The following is a 19,603-nucleotide window of genomic DNA, read 5'->3' on the forward strand; positions in this document are numbered from 1 at the left end:
TGAACTGGGTTGATGGAGTGGGGAAATGAAGGAGGAGACGAACTGAGTTAGAAAGAAAGCTGTGAAAAAAAAAAAAATAGAAGACAAGGAAGTTCAGCCAAGAGTTTCATATGGGAGAAAATTTTAAAAGATAAGAAGGGAGAAGCAGAAAGGATCTGTAATCAGTATTTAGCTACACCATTTTTTTTAAAAAAAATTTATCTCTCTCTCTCTCTTGAATTTTATATTATTTAAAGTCGGTTGTCTTTTTTTTTTTTTTTTTTTTTTGGTTGGTCGGTTTTGGGGAGGTTAGAATAGAATTATAGAAAGCAGGATTACAGATGAGATGATCTACAGTGTTAAGTGAATTAGAAATAGCCGCCATTACTGTCTGCCACTGCCACTGAAACCCCGGACCTCTCTTCTATTACAGGGGTGAAACAAAACGTGTGGTTGAGAAAAAAAGGAGAAGTAAAGATAAATAAGTTAAAGTAAAAGGTGGCTTGATGAGATACATGATTGTGGAAGAAATTTTGCAAAATAAAAATTACAGGACAACATATTATCACAAAATTTTCATAATAGTTGAGTCGTCAAAATTTTTTTTTTTTTTTTTGATGCGAAAGATAGATATACTTTTATTGCAACTACGAAAAGGAGTTTACATCATGGATAAGAGCTTGCATAATACAGCAAGGGTCCTCTTCAATCCACGCTACATAATCAATTATGCTAGATGCATTTTTTGCTAAAATATGGGCCGGCATGTTTCCTTGTCTCCGCACGTGAGAATACTCAATACTTCTAAACTCTTTGCTAATGTCTTGAATCCCTTGAGTCACAGCAGCTATTAAAGATAAAATATTAGATTAGAATTGACCACAACTAAAAACAAAAAATATTGTGAAAATATTGTCACATTTTATTGTCAATAGTTATCTCATTAATAAATTTTTTAAATTCCAAATTTTTGTGGATTAAAATTATGCATAATATATACACTTTATTTCCTCAAAAAAAATTATGCATAATAAAATATAAGTTTTTGTGGTTTTTGTGCTATTTACACAATATTTTCATAACAATTTCATAATAAAGTTTACACAATAAGTTGTTATTAGTTTTTATCTGAATCTACTAGTGACATTAATATTTTTTTTATCTACCATTAATGAAAAAGAAAAACTAATGAAAAAAATATAGGAAGATCAATTACAAAATTAAAAGACGAAAAAAGAAGACGAAGATTTGTAACTAAACAAATAAGGAAGGATAAGAGAACATAAATTCACAAGCGCATTAAAGGGAACTCAAATTTTAAATTATCTTTTTCAACTCTTTACCCTTTACTTATTCTACTATAAGAGGCTAGGGGTGTCAACCAAGTCGTTGATCCACCAAAACCAAACTAATTCAACCTAACCTATTGGTTTGGGCCAGTTTTTAGAAGTTGATGAGTCAGTAAATTTGCCCAACCCGATCCACCTATATTTAATATATATTTTTAAAAAATATTACGTAATTTTATTATTTATTCTTTTATTTATCAACCGAGTTAGGATAGAGATGTATGATATCCTACTAACTTTGAAGCACTAATAAAATTGTTTGTGTTAGTTTGGTAGTAAGCTCAGGCTTATTAGGTTATAAATTTTCTCTTATTTGTATCGGTGTTGTTTGTATTGGTATTGTTTGAATGCTTAATCATTTCTTTTCTTTTTTAATTCCAACCCGATCTAGGTGGGCTAGGTTGGGTTAAATCTTTTTTCAACCTGAGGGTGGGTAGAATTGAAAATACTCCTCAACCCGAAGAAAAATATTAATTTTGATTGAATTGTTTATGCTACAGGTACACCATAATTATTATTAATTTTTCCATCATTTGGAAGCTCATTTAATTCAACACAATTCTTTGAAACACTTTCATGAACCTCACTTGCAATCAAATCATCATCAACTTGTGCTATATTAAAACAAAAATTAAAAAAACAATCAACATCATATTATGTGATATATGAATTATATATTACAAATAAAATGAAAATAATAATACATTCTTGAGACAATTCATTTAAGTCAAAATAATCCATTGGAACAAATTGATAAGCCTCACTTGCATCTACATTGTCATACATTGGTGCTATATTAAAACAAGATATTAAAATATAAACATCATATTCTATGATAAATGAAATGTAAATTTATAAATAAAATAAAATTATAATACCTTCTTGAAGGGGTTCATTTAAGTCAAAATAATATTTTGGAATAAAGTAGTGGCTCTCACTTGCAACTACATTCTCATCAATTGATGCTATAATACATGTATTAGAAATAAAAATTAACATCATATTAATTTTGGTGCTATATAAAAACAAGAGTTTAAAAATATTCTATGATAAATGAAATGTAAATCACAACTAAAATAAAATTACAAAACCTTCATGAAGTGGTTCTTTGAAGTTAAAGCAATCTTTTGCAACTACATCTCCATCCATTAGTGCTACAATATACATGTATCAAAAATAAAAATTAACAACATATTAATTTTAACCTATTTTTTAAAAATAACTATGAATCAACTAAAATATAATAGTGATACCTTGTTTAATTATTCCTCAATCTTTTATTAACATTTCTTCATCTCTTCTTTTCTTTGATATTGGTAAAGGGGAAGAAGTTTAGTTTGATATTGGTAAAGTGAAAGAAAATAGATAGTAAAATATTGATAAAATAAGATTTGGTGGGAAATAAAAGTGGAAGGGAGAGAAATGTGTTAAGAGTGAAATTTTGTGCAAAGAATAAAGAGCCCTCAGTCGGCGCTAGTCGTGTCCCATATAAAGAGGGTAAATTTGTCCAATTCTTCCTTACAAGTCATGTAATGCTTTTTCTTTAATTTACTTTTTATTTATGTAGGACCCACCAAGGAGAACCTCAACAAACAAGCACCCTCCGGTGCTTGTTAACATTCTCCATAAACATATACTGTAGAAGTCTCTTGTGAGTTGTAATAGCCTCTGATACTCCAAACTCCAGAGAGCCTTCTATGTCTCCCTTCACACTCATGATGCTAACTAAAAGGCGATCCATTCTCCTGCTCTTGGCTTTTCTGTTAGTGCAACCATGCATACTTCACTTGTCTCACTCTTCCAACAACTTTACAGATCAATCAGCTCTCATTGCCTTCAAATCTGAAATCAGTTTTCATCCAAATGATACTATCTTCTCTGCTGGTAACTGGTCCACAACAACAAACTTCTGTGAGTGGTTTGGGGTCTCTTGCAGCCGACGCAGACAAAGAGTCAGAGCCTTGAACCTTTCCTATGTGGATCTACACGGCACCATTTCCCCTCATATTGGCAACCTCTCCTTCCTGGTCTCACTTGATCTTCATAACAACAGCTTCTCTGGTTTTCTGCCACATGAGATTGGTAATCTACACCGCTTGAGGGAACTTCGGTTGTCAAACAACCTATTGGAAGGTAGTATTCCTCCGACTCTACATAATTGCCAGAAGCTTGAAGTTTTAAGTCTTTATGAAAACAACTTAAATGGTAGCATACCTAAAGATTTAGGCATGTTACCAAGGGTTCGCGTAATACACCTTAGTCAAAACAAACTTATGGGTACAATTCCGTCGTCCCTCGGCAATATGTCGTCATTAGAGTCCTTGGATTTGCAATTCAATAGCCTCACCGGTGCATTTCCTCTTGTCATCTTTAACTTGTCTTCTCTAAAGATTATTGCTATTACAGGAAATAACCTCTCAGGAACCCTCCCAGTGGATCTTTGTAGCCATTGTCCTAATCTTCAAGGACTGTATATTTCCTACAACAAATTCAGCGGTAAGCTCCCCTCACAGTTTAATAACTGCAGAGAGCTTTTAGTATTATCTCTATCATACAATATGTTTGATGGAAGTATTTCAAAAGGTTTTGGGAGTTTAAAAAAGGTTGAACTCCTCTATCTTGGAGTTAACAACTTAATTGGAAACATTCCTCCTATCATAAGCAATTTATCGATGTTACAAGAATTTTATGCTGACGAAAACAACATTAAAGGAAGCGTGCCAAGTGATTTATGGCGTCTCCACAATCTGAAGGAATTGGGTATTCGTCATAACAATCTCACTGGGACAATACCCCAAAATATTTTCAACATTACCTCTCTACAAATACTCAACTTGATGGGGAATTCCTTGTCTGGAATTTCATTTGATACTAGGATCCCTTGCCGTAATCTTGGAATCTTGTATCTTGGTCGCAACTACATTAGCGGTCGTATCCCGTCATATCTTTCAAATTGTTCCAACCTCGTCGATGTAGATTTATCTGGAAATTTACTCTCTGGGCCTATACCTAGAAGTCTTGGAAACTTAAAATATCTCAAAACCTTTTATCTAGGTTATAATCAACTAACAGAGGAGTCTGGGCATCAAGAGCATAGTTTTCTTACATCTTTAACCAGTTGCACATCTTTAGAGGAGCTAGATATTTCCCTCAATCCCTTGAATATTATAATTCCGGAAACCATTGGAAATTTTTCAGCTTCGCTTAAATTCATTGGTGCAAGTCAAAGCCAAATAAAGGGTCAAATTCCAATGGGAATCGGTTCTTTGAAAAATTTGACTGAGCTTGATTTGAGCTATAACAATTTGTCTGGAAATTTACCGTCAACGTTAGGGGGATTGGAGGAATTGCAAAGATTGCATCTTAGTGACAATAATATTGGAGGAAAGATTCCAGAAGAGCTTTGTCAGCTAAACAAGCTGGGAGAACTACTTCTCTCAAATAACAAAATTTCTGGATCCATCCCGAATTGCATTGGAAACCTCAATCTTTTGCAGAGATTAAACTTGAGTTATAACAAACTGACATCATCAATCCCATTGAATGTGTGGAATCTTGAAAATATGTTGTTCTTGGATTTATCATCAAATTCCCTTTACGGATCTTTATCTCCAAACATGAAAACACTCAGAGCTATTGTGTACTTGAATTTATCTCATAACCAAATTACTGGAAAAGTTCCAAGTATCATTGGTGCTTTTGAAAGTCTTAGTAATCTTGATTTGTCAAAGAATTCATTTCAAGGAGACATTCCAGATTCTTTTGGGCAATTGAAAGGAATGGATCTGCTAGATCTCTCTAACAATAATCTCTCAGGTGCAATTCCTAAGTCTCTGGAGGCACTTCGGTTTCTCAAGTATTTGAATTTGTCATTCAATAAGTTATCAGGAGAGATACCATTTGGTGGACCTTTTGCAAACTTCAAGGCAAAATCATTTTTAGGTAATGAAGCACTTTGTGGGAATTCAATTTTTGGAGTTCCACCTTGCACGAGTCCCAGTTCTAAAGGAGCAAGGATGAAACAACTTTTGCTCAAATATATCATTCCCAGCATTGCATCAATTATAATCTTTGCAATGCTTGTCATTATGCTAAGAAGACATCCACAATATAACATGCAAATTCCAAGTTCACTTTTCACATTACCTACAGTGGATTGGAGAATGATATCATATCAAGAACTTTGTCGTGGGACAAACAACTTTTGTGAAAGCAACTTGCTTGGAATTGGAGGGTTTGGTACTGTGTACAAAGGGATACTGTCTGATGGGATTACTGTTGCTGTAAAAGTTCTAAACCTACATTTGGAGGATGCTTTTAAAAGTTTTGATGCTGAATGCAAGGTGTTAAGGGCATTACGACATAGGAATCTGGTTAAAGTCATTAGTGTATGCTCCAATCCCCAGTTTAAAGCTTTGGTGTTGCAGTACATGTCAAATTATAGCCTTGAAAAGTGGATATACTCTCACAACTACTGCTTGAATCTTGTTCAAAGAGTAGGCATTATGGTTGATGTTGCATCGGCATTAGATTATCTCCATAATGGTCAATTAGAATCCGTGGTGCATTGTGATTTGAAGCCTAGCAATATTCTTTTGGATGAGGACATGGTTGCACATGTTGGAGACTTTGGCATTGCAAAGATTTTAGCTGAAAACAAGGATGCAACCCAAACTAGAACCATTGGTACAATTGGCTACATCGCACCAGGTATACATGAAATCACCTCAATTCATTTAATTTCTTGGCTAATTTCGTGAATAACATTAGTAGTGGCTAATTTTAGGAATAAGAATGTTGCATGGTAGTTCAAACCAGCTCGTAATCTAGTTGCATTAGATTAATAATTTGTTTTATCTAGGCAAATACAATTTAATCCAATAGTACTTCAATACTAGTCTCGTAAATGCATCCATGGTATTGATATGGCTTATTGCTTAGTCTATGTAAAAAAAAAAAAAAGCCTCACATTTTACCTAATAAATCTCAAAAACCTCCTACATCAACCAATGTAAAATTGTGCAAAATTCTACTTTTGCTACAGTGTAAATATACATAGTTCTGTAGCTTTGCAAATGCATATTTTAATAATTCTTTACTTCACCCCATGAGGAAGAGAAAGATATGAATTAAACTAATAATAAAAAAATTAGTAAAGAATTAGTAGTTTAATGAAAAGTAATGTAAAATAGATAATTTAATGTTGGGTGTTTTGAAAAGTGAGTATGTACTATAAGAAAAAAAAAAAAAAAGGTTCATACACTAAAATAGAAAACTTTTGAACAAGCTAATGCAAATGTTCTCCCTGTTTATAGCCATCAACAATATACAAAGGTATTACTCCCAAAAAAAAAAAAAAACAATATACAAAGGTAATGAGCTCAATAGATTAGTTTTCCTAAATTGACTATAAAAGTTTAGTTATGGTGATCAATCTCCAAGGCCCATTTTGAAGTCTAACTTAAATGAAGACACAAATGAATATGTAGATATGAAGGATTGTTCATATTTGGCTTGGGAGCTAAACATAATTCCAAAAGTATATAAACAATATTAAGGACACAAATTTCTTCATAAATTGTCAATAAAAGTTTTACATAGACCTGCCACTAATACCAATTTTATTATTTACAAGTCACAACCTGCCACATTAATGATTCTGAAAAAAGTACACTATATTATGCATTAAGCCAGACTATCATTCCTAATAACAAAGTTAAACCATAAGGACATAATAGCAAATGGACACATAAAGAATTGGTTAAGGTACAATTGAACCAAAAATAAATAAATAGAAAAATCTAGCATACACATATATATCAATTGATGGATGAATGGATACAGTTAAAATCTTTTTCTTTTTTTTTTTAATTCTTTTATGAATGGAGTGTGGGTGTGTGTACCCACTAAAAGTTTTTATTTGTAGAGTTTTTACTTTGTTTGGACAAACATGTGGATCATTAACTTAAAATTTTGTTGACATATATGAGCATAACAGAGTATGGTTCTGAAGGGAGAGTATCCACCAAATGTGACATTTATAGCTATGGGATAATATTGTTGGAGATGATCACAAGAAAAAAACCTACCGATGAAATGTTTGTTGGAGAACTAGGTATGAGGCAATGGATTGCTTCACTTCTTGACAGAATGGAAGTTGTGGACGATGGTTTGCTTAGTATTGAAGATGGAAGAGATGTAACTGTCATGCAAACTATCCTTTCATCTATCTTGGAATTAGGCTTGAGGTGTTCTGAAGAATTACCAGATGAAAGACCTAAAATCAAGGACGTGGTGGCCAAGGTTAACAAAATCAAATTGGCACTACTTGGAAACAGAAATAGGGGTGTCTGATATTTACACTATTGCTCAAGTTTTTTTTCAAGGGGTAATTTTGTTACCCTAGTTTGGTATGTCATCTAATTTTATAAGCTTTACAAGTAGTATGTTACTCGGGACCAAAATCAGTCAAAATTATCTCAAGTTATTAGTATTTGTAGTTAATATGCCAAGCTTTTAAATTATTGAATAAAGATATGCATGTGGTTGTATGTGCTTGTAGCAACTATAAGAAGGGCATTAGTACCAACTGTATGAAGGACCGACGAATTCAATTACACAAATGTTTGCTGGTAATAAGTTGAGCACTTTTTTTTTTTTTTTTTTTGCTTAATAACCTAAGCACAATTTGAAAGAAGGTTTAGCTTGAACTTGATCTTCTAGAATTTAGCAAAAAGAAGCCCTTTGGTAAAAATATGGGCTAACTCATGGGGTACATAGCACCATAATGCCACCATAAAAATACCATTTCCTTAACAAAATAAAAATCAATCTTAACCCCATGTGGTATTGTTTTAGTACCAACTGTATGAAGGACCGACAAATTCAATTACACAAATGTTTGCTGGTAATAAGTTGAGCACTTTTTTTTTTTTTTTTTTTGCTTAATAACCTAAGCACAATTTGAAAGAAGGTTTAGCTTGAACTTGATCTTCTAGAATTTAGCAAAAAGAAGCCCTTTGGTAAAAATATGGGCTAACTCGTGGGGTACATAGCATCATAATGCCACCATAAAAATACCCTTTCCTTAACAAAATAAAAATCAATCTTAACCCCATGTGGTATTGTTTTATGTGTTAACTAGTTGATTGTGTGACACTTAACCTACTAGACTTTTGAATATTTTACAAAACCTCCATGTGGTATTTTTTGTGAAAATAATAATGAAACTTATAGTTGCTTTCCCTCAAAGTCGGTCTTCTTATTCTATTCTTTACATAATGAAAGTTTTTGGTGACTTTCTTTTATGCAGAATTTTTGGTCATGGAATCCTGCGCAGGTAATTTCCTCTGAAACCTTTTGTTGTCATATAGGTAAATTCCTCTCATTTGCTCTCACAGTGTTTCTTACTAGTTAGTTCTATACAACTTATAACCGTTTTATCTTCCTTTGTTTGTTTTTGTCTTCTCTATTTTCTTCTTGTGTTTCTTAATATGCTGTGTGATTCCATGGTAGTTGGAATGGTTATCCGTGGGTCCTTGTGAACGTTTTTTAGTTTTAATTGACCATACTTGACAAGTATCCTTTAGTATATATATAAAAAGATTACAATATGAAAATAATACTTGAACTAAATGGGTGATCTAGTCATCTTTGGTGCGAACATTGTTTAGTTAGTTAGATGATTTCTTAAGCATTAGCTGATAAGATTTAGACACTTGTCAACCAACTAGAGGCTACCAATGCCAAACAACTAGTATAAGTAGTAAAATGTAAGCTCTTTGTTAATCAGTTTTGGTAATTGAATGAATTGTTAGCCTTTGTGTGTTATTTGGAACTAAGTGTTCTTGCAAAGGTACTTATCCACCTATCAATGTGTTCTAAATAACTCAGCCCTTTCACCGCTTCTAAACCATACACAAATAGCCCATCACATTCCCTACATCAAGACCGAACAAAAACACTTGGGACTTTTGGTGATCTGTTATTTGAGCAGTTTGTTCGACATGGTAGGTGTTGCATATGTTGATTTATGTTCTTTATTTTGCTGTTGATAATTTTTTTTTCCTTTTATATTTTTTGTTTCCTTGGGAGTATGAATTGGAAGCCTTTAAAAGCTTCTGGCTTGTCATTTTCACAAAGCTAATGATATTACATTACTTTTAATTATCAATGTAATCACCACTACTACTACTTTCAGATTTCATATATTTTTCTTTCCAAACCTTCTATTCTTTTGTTTCAATGCAAACTATGCTTTGATGCTCTTAGTTCTGTTTTTGAATGCTTTCCTGATATGTTAAACTCTTGACATTTTCATTTTGCATGTGCTTTATTTTCAAAAGATTATTTGTTGTTGGTAGTCAATACTGGTTTAGCATACTACAGCTTAACTTGATCCACTTTCACACAGTATTTGTATGGTTCTTCTATATTTATGGCAACATGCTGAAACTAAAATACTTACTGGGTTCCCATAAGACCAATTCCTATCCCCTTCCAACCCCCTCCCCCTGCCACGGGGCTCCCCTGGGTTAGGTGAGATACTAAAAACCCTCTAGATCGGAATGAAGACATGTCCAAATTATTAGCAGCTGCTCACTATAATTCATATCTTCTTACTCATTATCTAATTCATTTGTATCAAAAAATAATTTTAAATTTGAATAGATATCAATATTATGAAGATCATTGCCATCACCATTTCTAGTACCTGCTACAGAATTTGCAACACCAAAACCATTACCTAAACCAACTGTCAATTTGAAATCCCAGTTGTCCTCAAAGCTTAAACTAGTGGAAAAGGGTAATCTATTATGGTAGTAAAGTGAGTAGTCTTGATTTTGAACCATGTCCCACTCTAAACCTCCCATTATATTAAATATTTTGGCCCTACGTATTAAAGGAAAGTTTAAACCCACACTTGAGGGGTAGTGTTAGAATAAGGGTTAAATTATTAAACTCAATCATTTGTTATCAACTTAAACTTTTTTAATCTGTAGGCATTTGTCACTTATCTTTAGCGCTTTAGTTATTTATGAAAAAAAACTCTAACATGGGAGGTTAGTATCAATTTTTGATAATGCAAAGATCTCTATACAATATTACTTTGGAGAATGGTGAGTGCAACCCTCTCTTTTCTTAAATTAAAAAATAAATAAATAAAAAAAGAAGAAGATAAAAGGAATAAATTATGTTATGAATATAATTTCATTTATGTTAGGTTCTCTAAGTTGATGGTCAATGTAATCATTTTTTGACTCCTATTTTGTCTATTTTGCTATTTTCTACTTACCATTTGAGTTTGTGTAGGTGGCATATCCTTACCAATATTTTCTGAGTGGTGGCTAGCCAAAGAAAAGTTATCTTTCATTGATTCATTTATTCTCTCTTCATTTCCTGCTGCAACATTCCAAGGATGCAATGGATTGAGTGTCAAATATCAGGTAAAATCTATAATGGCTTTGGGATACCAGTTGCAATTTGAAAAAGGCAGGACATTAAAACATGCACTCTTATGTAGCCCGAGGAAACTAGCCACATTTGCACTATGTTGAGGTTGTAAGTGTTTGACATGCATTCTTAGTTTTCTTGACATTAAAACATGGCAAAAATAGAAGTTCCCCCATATCATTTTTGTTACTAAAGGTTGTAATGATTCAAGGGATTGCTAGTCACATTTATGCTATACCCCGAAAATACTAGTAAAGTTACGATTGAGGCCCATCTTAATCACTTATGTAGCCAAGTTCAACCAAGTAAAGACCTGATGTGGGGGCTTAACACATGCTTGCACGACACACACTTATCTAGTATAATCCACCAAGGTATTATAATGTCCCCTACTTAAAATCCTGATGTCCTCATTAGAAATCTTATTGTTTTTGTATTCTTTTTAAATACAACAAAACCTTAGTCCCAAAATTTGGGGTCGGCTATGGTTTATTGGCTGATTAGATTAGGGCCACATGATTTCTTTTTAAATATGCTTTTGAAATTGAACAAGAAAATTAATTTTGAAATTGGACTTCGTTTGATTCCATTCAATTTTCTTACCTGTGGCAGAGCATTGGTTACTTCCTTTAAACACTTGGCCTTGAACTGTTGCCTTCTCACAAATTGACTCCTCTCTTGAGACCCTCCTCAGAAACTGTTGCTCTTGATCCTGCTGAAGACATAGGGTACTTTCAGGCTAAATTGATAATGCCATCATCTACTTGGGTAATCTTCAGAAGGTACAAAAATTACCGGTTCTTAAGGTGTAATTTTGTAATGCCAATACTACAACCTTTCATGATTCTATTATACCACTTTTCAGTGTATCCGGGAGGAATGCATCACTGCACTAAGGTCGCAGTACAATTATTGACTTTCTCAGTTCAAGCAGGAGAATGTTTTGGATTTTTAGGAACAAATGGAGCTGGGAAAATCACAACACTTTCAAAGCTGTCTGGTATGTAAAAATTCTGTAACGATACATGGGCTATCTGTGGAACATTTAAGTATATCATAGGCTGCCATGAATAGTTTCTAATTCAATTAATTTTTTGGAGGAGTCAACTTCATAAGAAATTACTACATTTCTGTGATAATTGAGAACTCAAATATATATAGTGTCTGTTCTCCCACTTTGCTGTTTTGTATGATTGTCTTTTATTTGTATTTACATTCCTGTGGTTTTATGTGGTCCCCAACTTGATGAGCTTCATAAGAATTTGATAATGTTAGAAACTTTTACCAGTGTCAAGAGTTCTGATTTTTCTATAATTAATAATTAAGTACTTGCATCTCTATCTGTTTTTAATTACATTAGCATGTATCTGAATTTTGAAATATTTAGTGAGGTCTGTTTTTTATCATATATTTGCCATTGAGGAGAAGAAATCCCCCACTGATGGAACTACTTTTATTTTTGGCACAGATATATGTTCTAATCCCAGGGCTGCTCGTCGGCATGTATATATTGATTTATTTCATTCCTTTTCCTTTCTTTTTTTTCCCCCCTTGAATTTAGACTCACTATTTGTAATATACTAGTGGAACTTAGCTAGCTTGTTTTCTTTTATTATATAATTTCAGATTGGGTATTGCCCCTAATTTGATGCTCTATTAGAATTTTTGATTGTTTGAGAGCATCTTGAGCTTTATGCAAGAATAAAAGGACTTCCACAGTACAGGATAGATGATGTATGTATTTTAGTTCAAACCTTATAGTTCATTTTACTCATTAAGCTGGTGGTTAAATCAGAATCTGGTCTACTCTTTGTAGCCACAACCAACTTAGAATTTGTTCCTGTTTGATTCGCAGATTTGATAGTGCGTCAAAGAAATGTTTTTCTTCTGGGTTCCTTTTCCTCAGTTTGGGATTGAGTGTATTAGTTAGACAATCTGGTTTGTTGTGTGTGTGTGTATGTGAGAGAGAGAGAGAGAGAGAAAGAAGAAGAAGATGATGAAAGGATCTTGATCTGGTTTATTATTCTCAAATATTTATTTATTTTAGATTGGTAGTAAGAATTTGTATTAATATTTAAAATAAAGAGTACAATAATACAGAGTCTATGACTTCTGCAATATTCTTTGGTTTACCAGCATCTACTGAAAGCCAATGAAGTAAGGAGCTGACAAACATCGATTTAACCCTCAAAATTGACAATTCATGCCCCTCGAAAGTTCTTCCTCAGGCTCTATGAGCACGATGGTACTAAATTCCAAGCCTGAAGGAGCTTGGTTTCCTTTTTGGACCTTTAAGCATCATGTATACATATTTAGCCATCACACACCAAACACTGAAGATCACCACTCTTCTTACACATACAACAACAGTCAACCATGATCATCCCTCACATTTGAGATCATCCCTCAAGCTATCTGAACAAGTTGTAATGGAAAAACTAGTGGAGTTCGAGCTGTTGAAGCATGCAGAAAAATCATCATTTTCCCTTAGTTCCTAAAGTAAGTTAAACTATATGCCTACTTGAAATTGACCATGTCAAACTGCATTATCTCTAAATTAAAGAGCTCGAAATAAATCGTCTTGATTGAAATTAAGTTAAGAAAAATCACCTCAATTAAAGCTACATCTTAAGATATTAAAATATTCAATCCTAATAACACTAAATTGCATTGAAATGAACATTCATACAGATCAAATTGTCACAAAAATGTAAAGATCACGTCAAATTTCAGAATAATCACATATATAAATAATTAAATACTATGACATAAACTAACATGCATAAGATGATAATTAACTTACAAGTCTAGTGGCCTAAGAGACTAGCTCCTAATAACCTATTCTAAAATGATCATCGAAAAGTGCCTTTTTTTTTTTTAATCTTAAAATAAATTCTCTAGTTTGTAAGTGTTGTTCGTGGCTCCATTCATGAGAATTGAGCCAAATCTAATTATACTTTGAGAGTATGACAGTTATTTTCTTCTTTGATGCCATGTGTCCCTCTCTATTTCACTCTTTCTGCCAAGTGTTCCACGAGTTAGCACTTAGTAAACTTTCATTTTTTTTTTTATAATATTTAGTAAACTTTCATTAACTGTGAAGGCAACCTTGTTCTAATATTCCCTTGTCCATTAACTATCATATGCTTCCCAAGTGTGTTTTTTACCTGAATTATCACATGTTTCTCTCATGTCACCTTTTAATGAGTTGGTGCGAATCTGGGCTTCCTTTTCTGTGGGCTTCGATCCTTTGCAGTAGTTATGAACATTATAGAGAGATCTCTGTGCTCTTATAGGCCTGGCCCATCTTGCCATATGTCACTTAAAAACTAATATTTGTCCTAACTATATTGTTCCATCTTGCTTTATATGTTCAAAGAAAAATTTGCATCTTGCTTTATATGTTCAAGTCAAACTCTTATATCTAATTATTTTTATAAATAAAAAATTTTCCTAAATAAAATAAAAAATCAAAGAGCATGACTATTCTATACTATAACTAGAATAATATGTTTTTTAAAAAAGTTGTACAATTAGAAAACAAAAAAGACTAATTGACGGATCCTGTTGATCATATAATTGGGAGGGAACGAGTCACATTAGAGGTGAATGACCAGAGATGCCCTTAATTACCACAATGAGGCCAATCCCTCTTTTAATAGATTAAACTTATGAATATGAATGAAGAAATGAATGTCAGGTTCTTTCTTTAACGGCTAACCCCAAGAAATTTCTTAATGTTGATACTTTTTGTTTCTTCGAGTCATGGGTTTGCAGTCCTCCTTTGAGTGTGGGTTTAATTGGATGAATCTGTCAAGTCAAGGTCAACGTATATAGTAGCATGGTGAATCAATGTACCAACTTGTAATAATTTTTTTTTTTTAATCCCGTTTATTCTTTCTCTCCTCTACTATCCAACTCTTTAGCCTTCTCTCTCCCCCCTATGGTATTATATTAATGACATGAACTGCAAGATAAAGAATTGGACGTAAAATGTTTTGTTCTAAAAAAAAAAGGTGTAACTTTTGTTGTTAAAGTGGTTATGTAAAATAGATAACCTTGAATTTATTAATGCAAAAAAGGTCTGCAACCACTAAATCATTGGTAGTTTTTTAAACAATTGTAAATTATATCCTATAATTGAAATATTAGTATTCCTTGATCTATAATTCTCAATCATTATCCTAAGACCTCATATTAACAATACAATTACTTTAGCCATTATCTGTATATATTAAGAGGATTCAGAAAGTTAGTTATTGCTTCTTCTTTTTTCTGTCAAAAATATCCTTAAATTAATTAACCAACAACTTAAAAATGGGGTAAAAATAGTAAATTGCCAAAAAAAGTCAGTTATTTCTTTTTTTACTATCAAAAATACCCCTACCTAAAACTTAAAAATGGGGTTAAAATAGTAAATTGACTGTATATATTAAGAGGATTCAGAAAGTTAGTTATTGCTTTTTTTTTTTCCTGTAAAAAATACCCTTAAATTAATTAACCAACAACTTAAAAATGAGGTTAAAATAGTAAATTGCCAAAAAAAGTCAGTTATTGCTTTTTTTTACTGTCAAAAATACCTCTACCTAAAACTTAAAAATGAGGTTAAAATAGTAAATTGACAAAAATAATAAATTCCTACTTCTACGTTGAAATGTTTTCCTACTTCTAATAAACTCTTACTTTTACGTAAAGAGAAATGATATGTCTACAATATTTTTACAACAAATCCTAAGTGACAGGTTGTTACTGGTTGTTTTTGTTGGGGTAAAAAAGTAATTTTAGTATTAGTTTCAAATTTGAACCAATAACAAGTAACCACCTGTGATTTGTTGTAAAAATGTTGTAGACTTAGAATCTCCCTTACGTTAATTTAAATTCCTACTTTTACTCGTTAATTCCCTACAAAATAGGATCACTCTTTTGTTGGTTTTAAAACTCCTCAAATCTACAAAACTCACCTCACGTATTTATTATTTTTTTTTACCCAAAAAATAGAAGAAAAAAAAGGCCCACGTTTTTTTTTGGTAATTGGAAAAAATAGAAATCTCAAATTATAATAAATGCAAATTATTAATCTTTACCTAAGCGCGTGCTTAGAGGCTAGTCTATACTACTATTTAAGAGACTTTCCATATTTAGGATCCTCAATTTAGATGTTCAAAATATTTTCAAATTCATTTGTTTGTAAAACTAAAACAATAGAGTTAGACATGTAAAATTAGTAATTTAAAAACTCCTAAATTTTTGCTAAATAAAAAAATAAAATAAAACAGTTTTCCTCCACCTTTACATTTTTTTGTAAATAATAATAAAATATTTTTTTTCCCTCTCTTTATCTCATGTTATCCACATTCCTTAATATTAGGCACTTTCACCTCTCTTTTAAATTCCTCACGTCGAAATTTCTTATTTGAAGTGGTTGTTTCATTTTAAAATTTCTCTCTCCTATTTTCTAGCATCAAATGAATCGAGAACTGCCTCTTCACTTATTTTCTTCCCCCCATCAACTTCCCAACTAACCCCAAAATCGCATATCCCGCCCACTACAAAAATAGATTTTTTTTTTTTCTTTTGTATTACAAAAAGGCTAACATTACATTTTTGGTTACACAAATGGCTTCCAAATACGCAGAGCCAATGGTGAATCCTTTTCTTCTATGTCTCCCATTGTTTAGGTTTTTTCGTTTTTATTTTTATTTTTTATTTACAACTTTGAAGACACATGCTTTTTGAAACAGGAGTCGACGGAGGCGATCTGGATTTCATACCAATGTACCAAAGCTCTAGCGTCTTTGTCGGCTCCATTGACAACTCAGTAGTCGATGGCTCTATAGAAAAGAAGTCCTAGTGAGGCACTGCCACGGTCATGCAAATTTACAACACATTTGTTTCCCCTCCAATAGTATGTTCAATTTGAAAATTTAAAAAATTTAAAAGCTTTATTATACTGTTGTTGAAGAAAAAGAAAAAGAAAATACAAAACCCTTTCTTTCACATTCTACAGTATAAAGTAGAGAAGAATCCTTCCCATCAAAACTTGATAAGTTTTATTCATAAATTTCAAGCATAAAACAGTTTACACTTTATGCCCCCCCCCCCCCCCCCCCCTTCTTTTTTAATAATATTTATCTTTTGTGTAGTTTGTCCATTAAAATGGAATTAACATCTTCAAATCTAAACAGGTCATCTTAAAATTCAATGCTTAAATTGTGTGTCACTTTTTTATGATTTAGCCAAAAAGAATGTGGGACTTAACTTCAAAAAATTTACTCAAAAAAAAAAAAAAAAAACAAAACAAAACAAACAAACAAACTTTAAAAGATTTTTTAAAATATTGTGCAATTAAGGTCATCGTCTTTTTGTTGGTGCAGATTTAATAGTATTGTATTGTATGGTACTCCTTTATTGTTTTTTTTTTTTTTTTTTGGTTTTGTTTTTTGTATTTTATAATCGGTAATTATTAGGGGCACAACCAATTATATGAAACCCAATAGATTTTATTAATCATTTAGTTTGGTGTATAATTGACTTATTGAAGTGGATGCATAGATTATTTTGATGTTAAATTTGGAAATGAATCAGGATAAAAGCGCCATTAGGTGTCTTTCAAGAGAGAAGGATACTTTTTTTAAAACTATTTTCTGGCAAAATTTATTCCTAATTGAAGCTACAAAGTATAAGAAAGGCAAATATTTTGATGTTTCATTTTAATGTAGGAATAGCCGTGGTTGCAATATTTTCATGAGACGTCAAAGAAATGAAGAGTGCAGAGGAAGACTACTACTTTATTGTTATCTGTGAGAGTTCTATCTACCTGGCTTTTTGACATGAGAAGAAATGGTATTATATTTATGACCACTAGCAAAGAGGTAGCCAATCTAACTCCAGAGCATACAAGACCAAGATGGAAACAGAAACACATGATGGTGGTGAAACACTTAGGAAAATATAGAAGAATAATGTATCAAGCTTTTTTGTGTTCCTTCTTATCTAACAGAGGAACAAAGGGAATTGGCAAAACAAGCTTCTTTGTTTATATGTTACTTATTTGGACTTAAGTTCCATGTAAACTATAAAGTAGTATTTTGTATGCTAATGTCTTATGTATTTCCTTTGATATTAAAAAAATTGCTAGAATTTTTAAAGGAACTGAAGTCAAACTGTTTAAATTGAAACCTAAATTAGTCTTGATGATGCTTTTTAATTAAATGAGAACAATAAGGAGTTTTTTTTTTTCTTCCTTTTTGGATTGTTTAATTTTTTATAATTTTAAAAATACATTTATTTTATTGAAAAGAGTGATTTAATAATAAGACAAACCCAAAGGATAAATTTAGAAATTTAAAATTGTTTATAAGTTTCTAATCCCACTTACAATTTACAAATTTATGTACATAATCTTTCAAATTCTTTAAATTAAGTAAAAAAGAAAAAAGATTTAAAAAGTGACGGTAAAAAAATACAAATTCCAGAAATAGGATACACGTTCTATACTTTAATTATTTGCAGTTATAGTTTAAAATATTATAATTTTTATTATTAATTAAAAAAAAAGCATCTACACATTATAATACAATGAAATATGAAAACTTTTAGATAAATGCAAAAGATTATTAAAGGTTTATTCCAAGAATTTGATTTTTTATACCATTTTGTTTCGTTGAGCCTATGTGTTAAAGAAGGAAAAAAAATGCTAAAGAAAGTTCTATTGACAAAGCGAAATGAATATATTTTTTTGGGAATTAAAACTCAATTAACAATTAAATGAATTCTTGAAATGTAGGGTATTCATGTTTGATAGAATTTGGGGAACGTGAGTAGGCATCTTTTTATAAAACAAAATGTACTTTGTTAAATTATATACCTATGTTAAGGAAGGAAAAACATGCTAAAGAAAGTTTTATTGACGACGTGAAATGAACATGATTGTTTGGGAATCAAAACTGAATTAAATAATAAATGAATTCTTGAAATATACGATATTCATATTTGATAGAATTGGGAAAACACAAGGAGGCATCTTTTTTATAAAACAAAATGTACTTTGTTAAATTATACTAGCCTCTAAGCACACATTCAAGTGCATGCTCAGATGTTCTTCTATTTTTTTGGGTAAAAGTTAATAATTTGCATCTATTATAATTTAGGATTACTACATTTTCCAATTACAAAAAAAACCTAAGGGTTTGATGAGTATTATGCATTAGCAGGTGAAATAATTTTTCATCACACCCTTAGCTATGCAAATTATTCATTTTACTTTGTCACAATTTGAAGCATTACGTTGATAATTTTATAGATCTACGTCTCTTTAGTCTCTATTTGCAACTTGAGAGGGGTAGTTTCGACATTCTAGTCTTGCGGTAGTAACTCGTGTTCAATTACTCAACTTATAGGCTATAGGCTTAGTTAGCCACACGTTTGTACCAAAGCTAATGTTTGTAGTCTATGACTCTGTACTCTGTGTGCTGGTGCCAAGAAAATCTAATCTAAGTTTTCTAGTGCCAAGAAAATCTAATCTAAGTTTTCTACTTCTGTTTCTTTATTCCTTTCACATAATATGTTTCTGTTTTGACCCTCTTTTATGTTTTTGAGTCCTTGTTCCCCTGTTTGATTGTTTGTTTGCCTTTAACGTGCTAGATTAGGGTTTCTCTTCAATGTTTTCTTTGTTTTATTATGAATAGGCATATGATATGATCATGCATTAATGTATAGATGCTGAGATGTAGTAAGGTAAGTAAGATAAGGCATGCATTCACATGTACATGCATTTGATTGGGATATAATCTTGTTTAAATTTGATGAATGTGACATGTGAG

At 31.8% G+C, this 19,603-nt stretch overlaps 1 protein-coding gene across 1 annotated transcript; it reads left to right on the plus strand.

Moving 5' to 3' along the window:
- The first annotated feature begins 2,940 nt into the window (after window positions 1–2,940).
- Window positions 2,941–10,504, plus strand: LOC126728346 (probable LRR receptor-like serine/threonine-protein kinase At3g47570). Its single transcript, XM_050434189.1, has 4 exons — window positions 2,941–3,461; window positions 3,735–6,038; window positions 7,327–7,960; window positions 8,641–10,504. Exons 1-3 carry the CDS (start codon window positions 3,026–3,028, stop codon window positions 7,680–7,682), a joined length of 3,096 nt encoding a protein of 1,031 aa, XP_050290146.1. The 5' UTR covers window positions 2,941–3,025; the 3' UTR covers window positions 7,683–7,960; window positions 8,641–10,504.
- Window positions 10,505–19,603: the final 9,099 nt, after the last annotated feature.

Source organism: Quercus robur, chromosome 5 (assembly GCF_932294415.1).
Source record: "Quercus robur chromosome 5, dhQueRobu3.1, whole genome shotgun sequence".
Classification (NCBI taxonomy): Eukaryota; Viridiplantae; Streptophyta; class Magnoliopsida; order Fagales; family Fagaceae; genus Quercus; species Quercus robur.

What these genes read in the sequence shown, in the direction of transcription:
- LOC126728346 (XM_050434189.1), top strand. Translation starts at nt 3,026, where the DNA reads ATGTCTCCCTTCACACTCATGATGCTAACTAAAAGGCGATCCATTCTC. An exon ending in GTCAAACAACCTATTGGAAG is followed by an intron (nt 3,462 to 3,734) that starts GTAGTATTCCTC and finishes TTGCTATTACAG; the next exon opens with GAAATAACCTCTCAGGAACC. An exon ending in AATTGGCTACATCGCACCAG is followed by an intron (nt 6,039 to 7,326) that starts GTATACATGAAA and finishes TGAGCATAACAG; the next exon opens with AGTATGGTTCTGAAGGGAGA.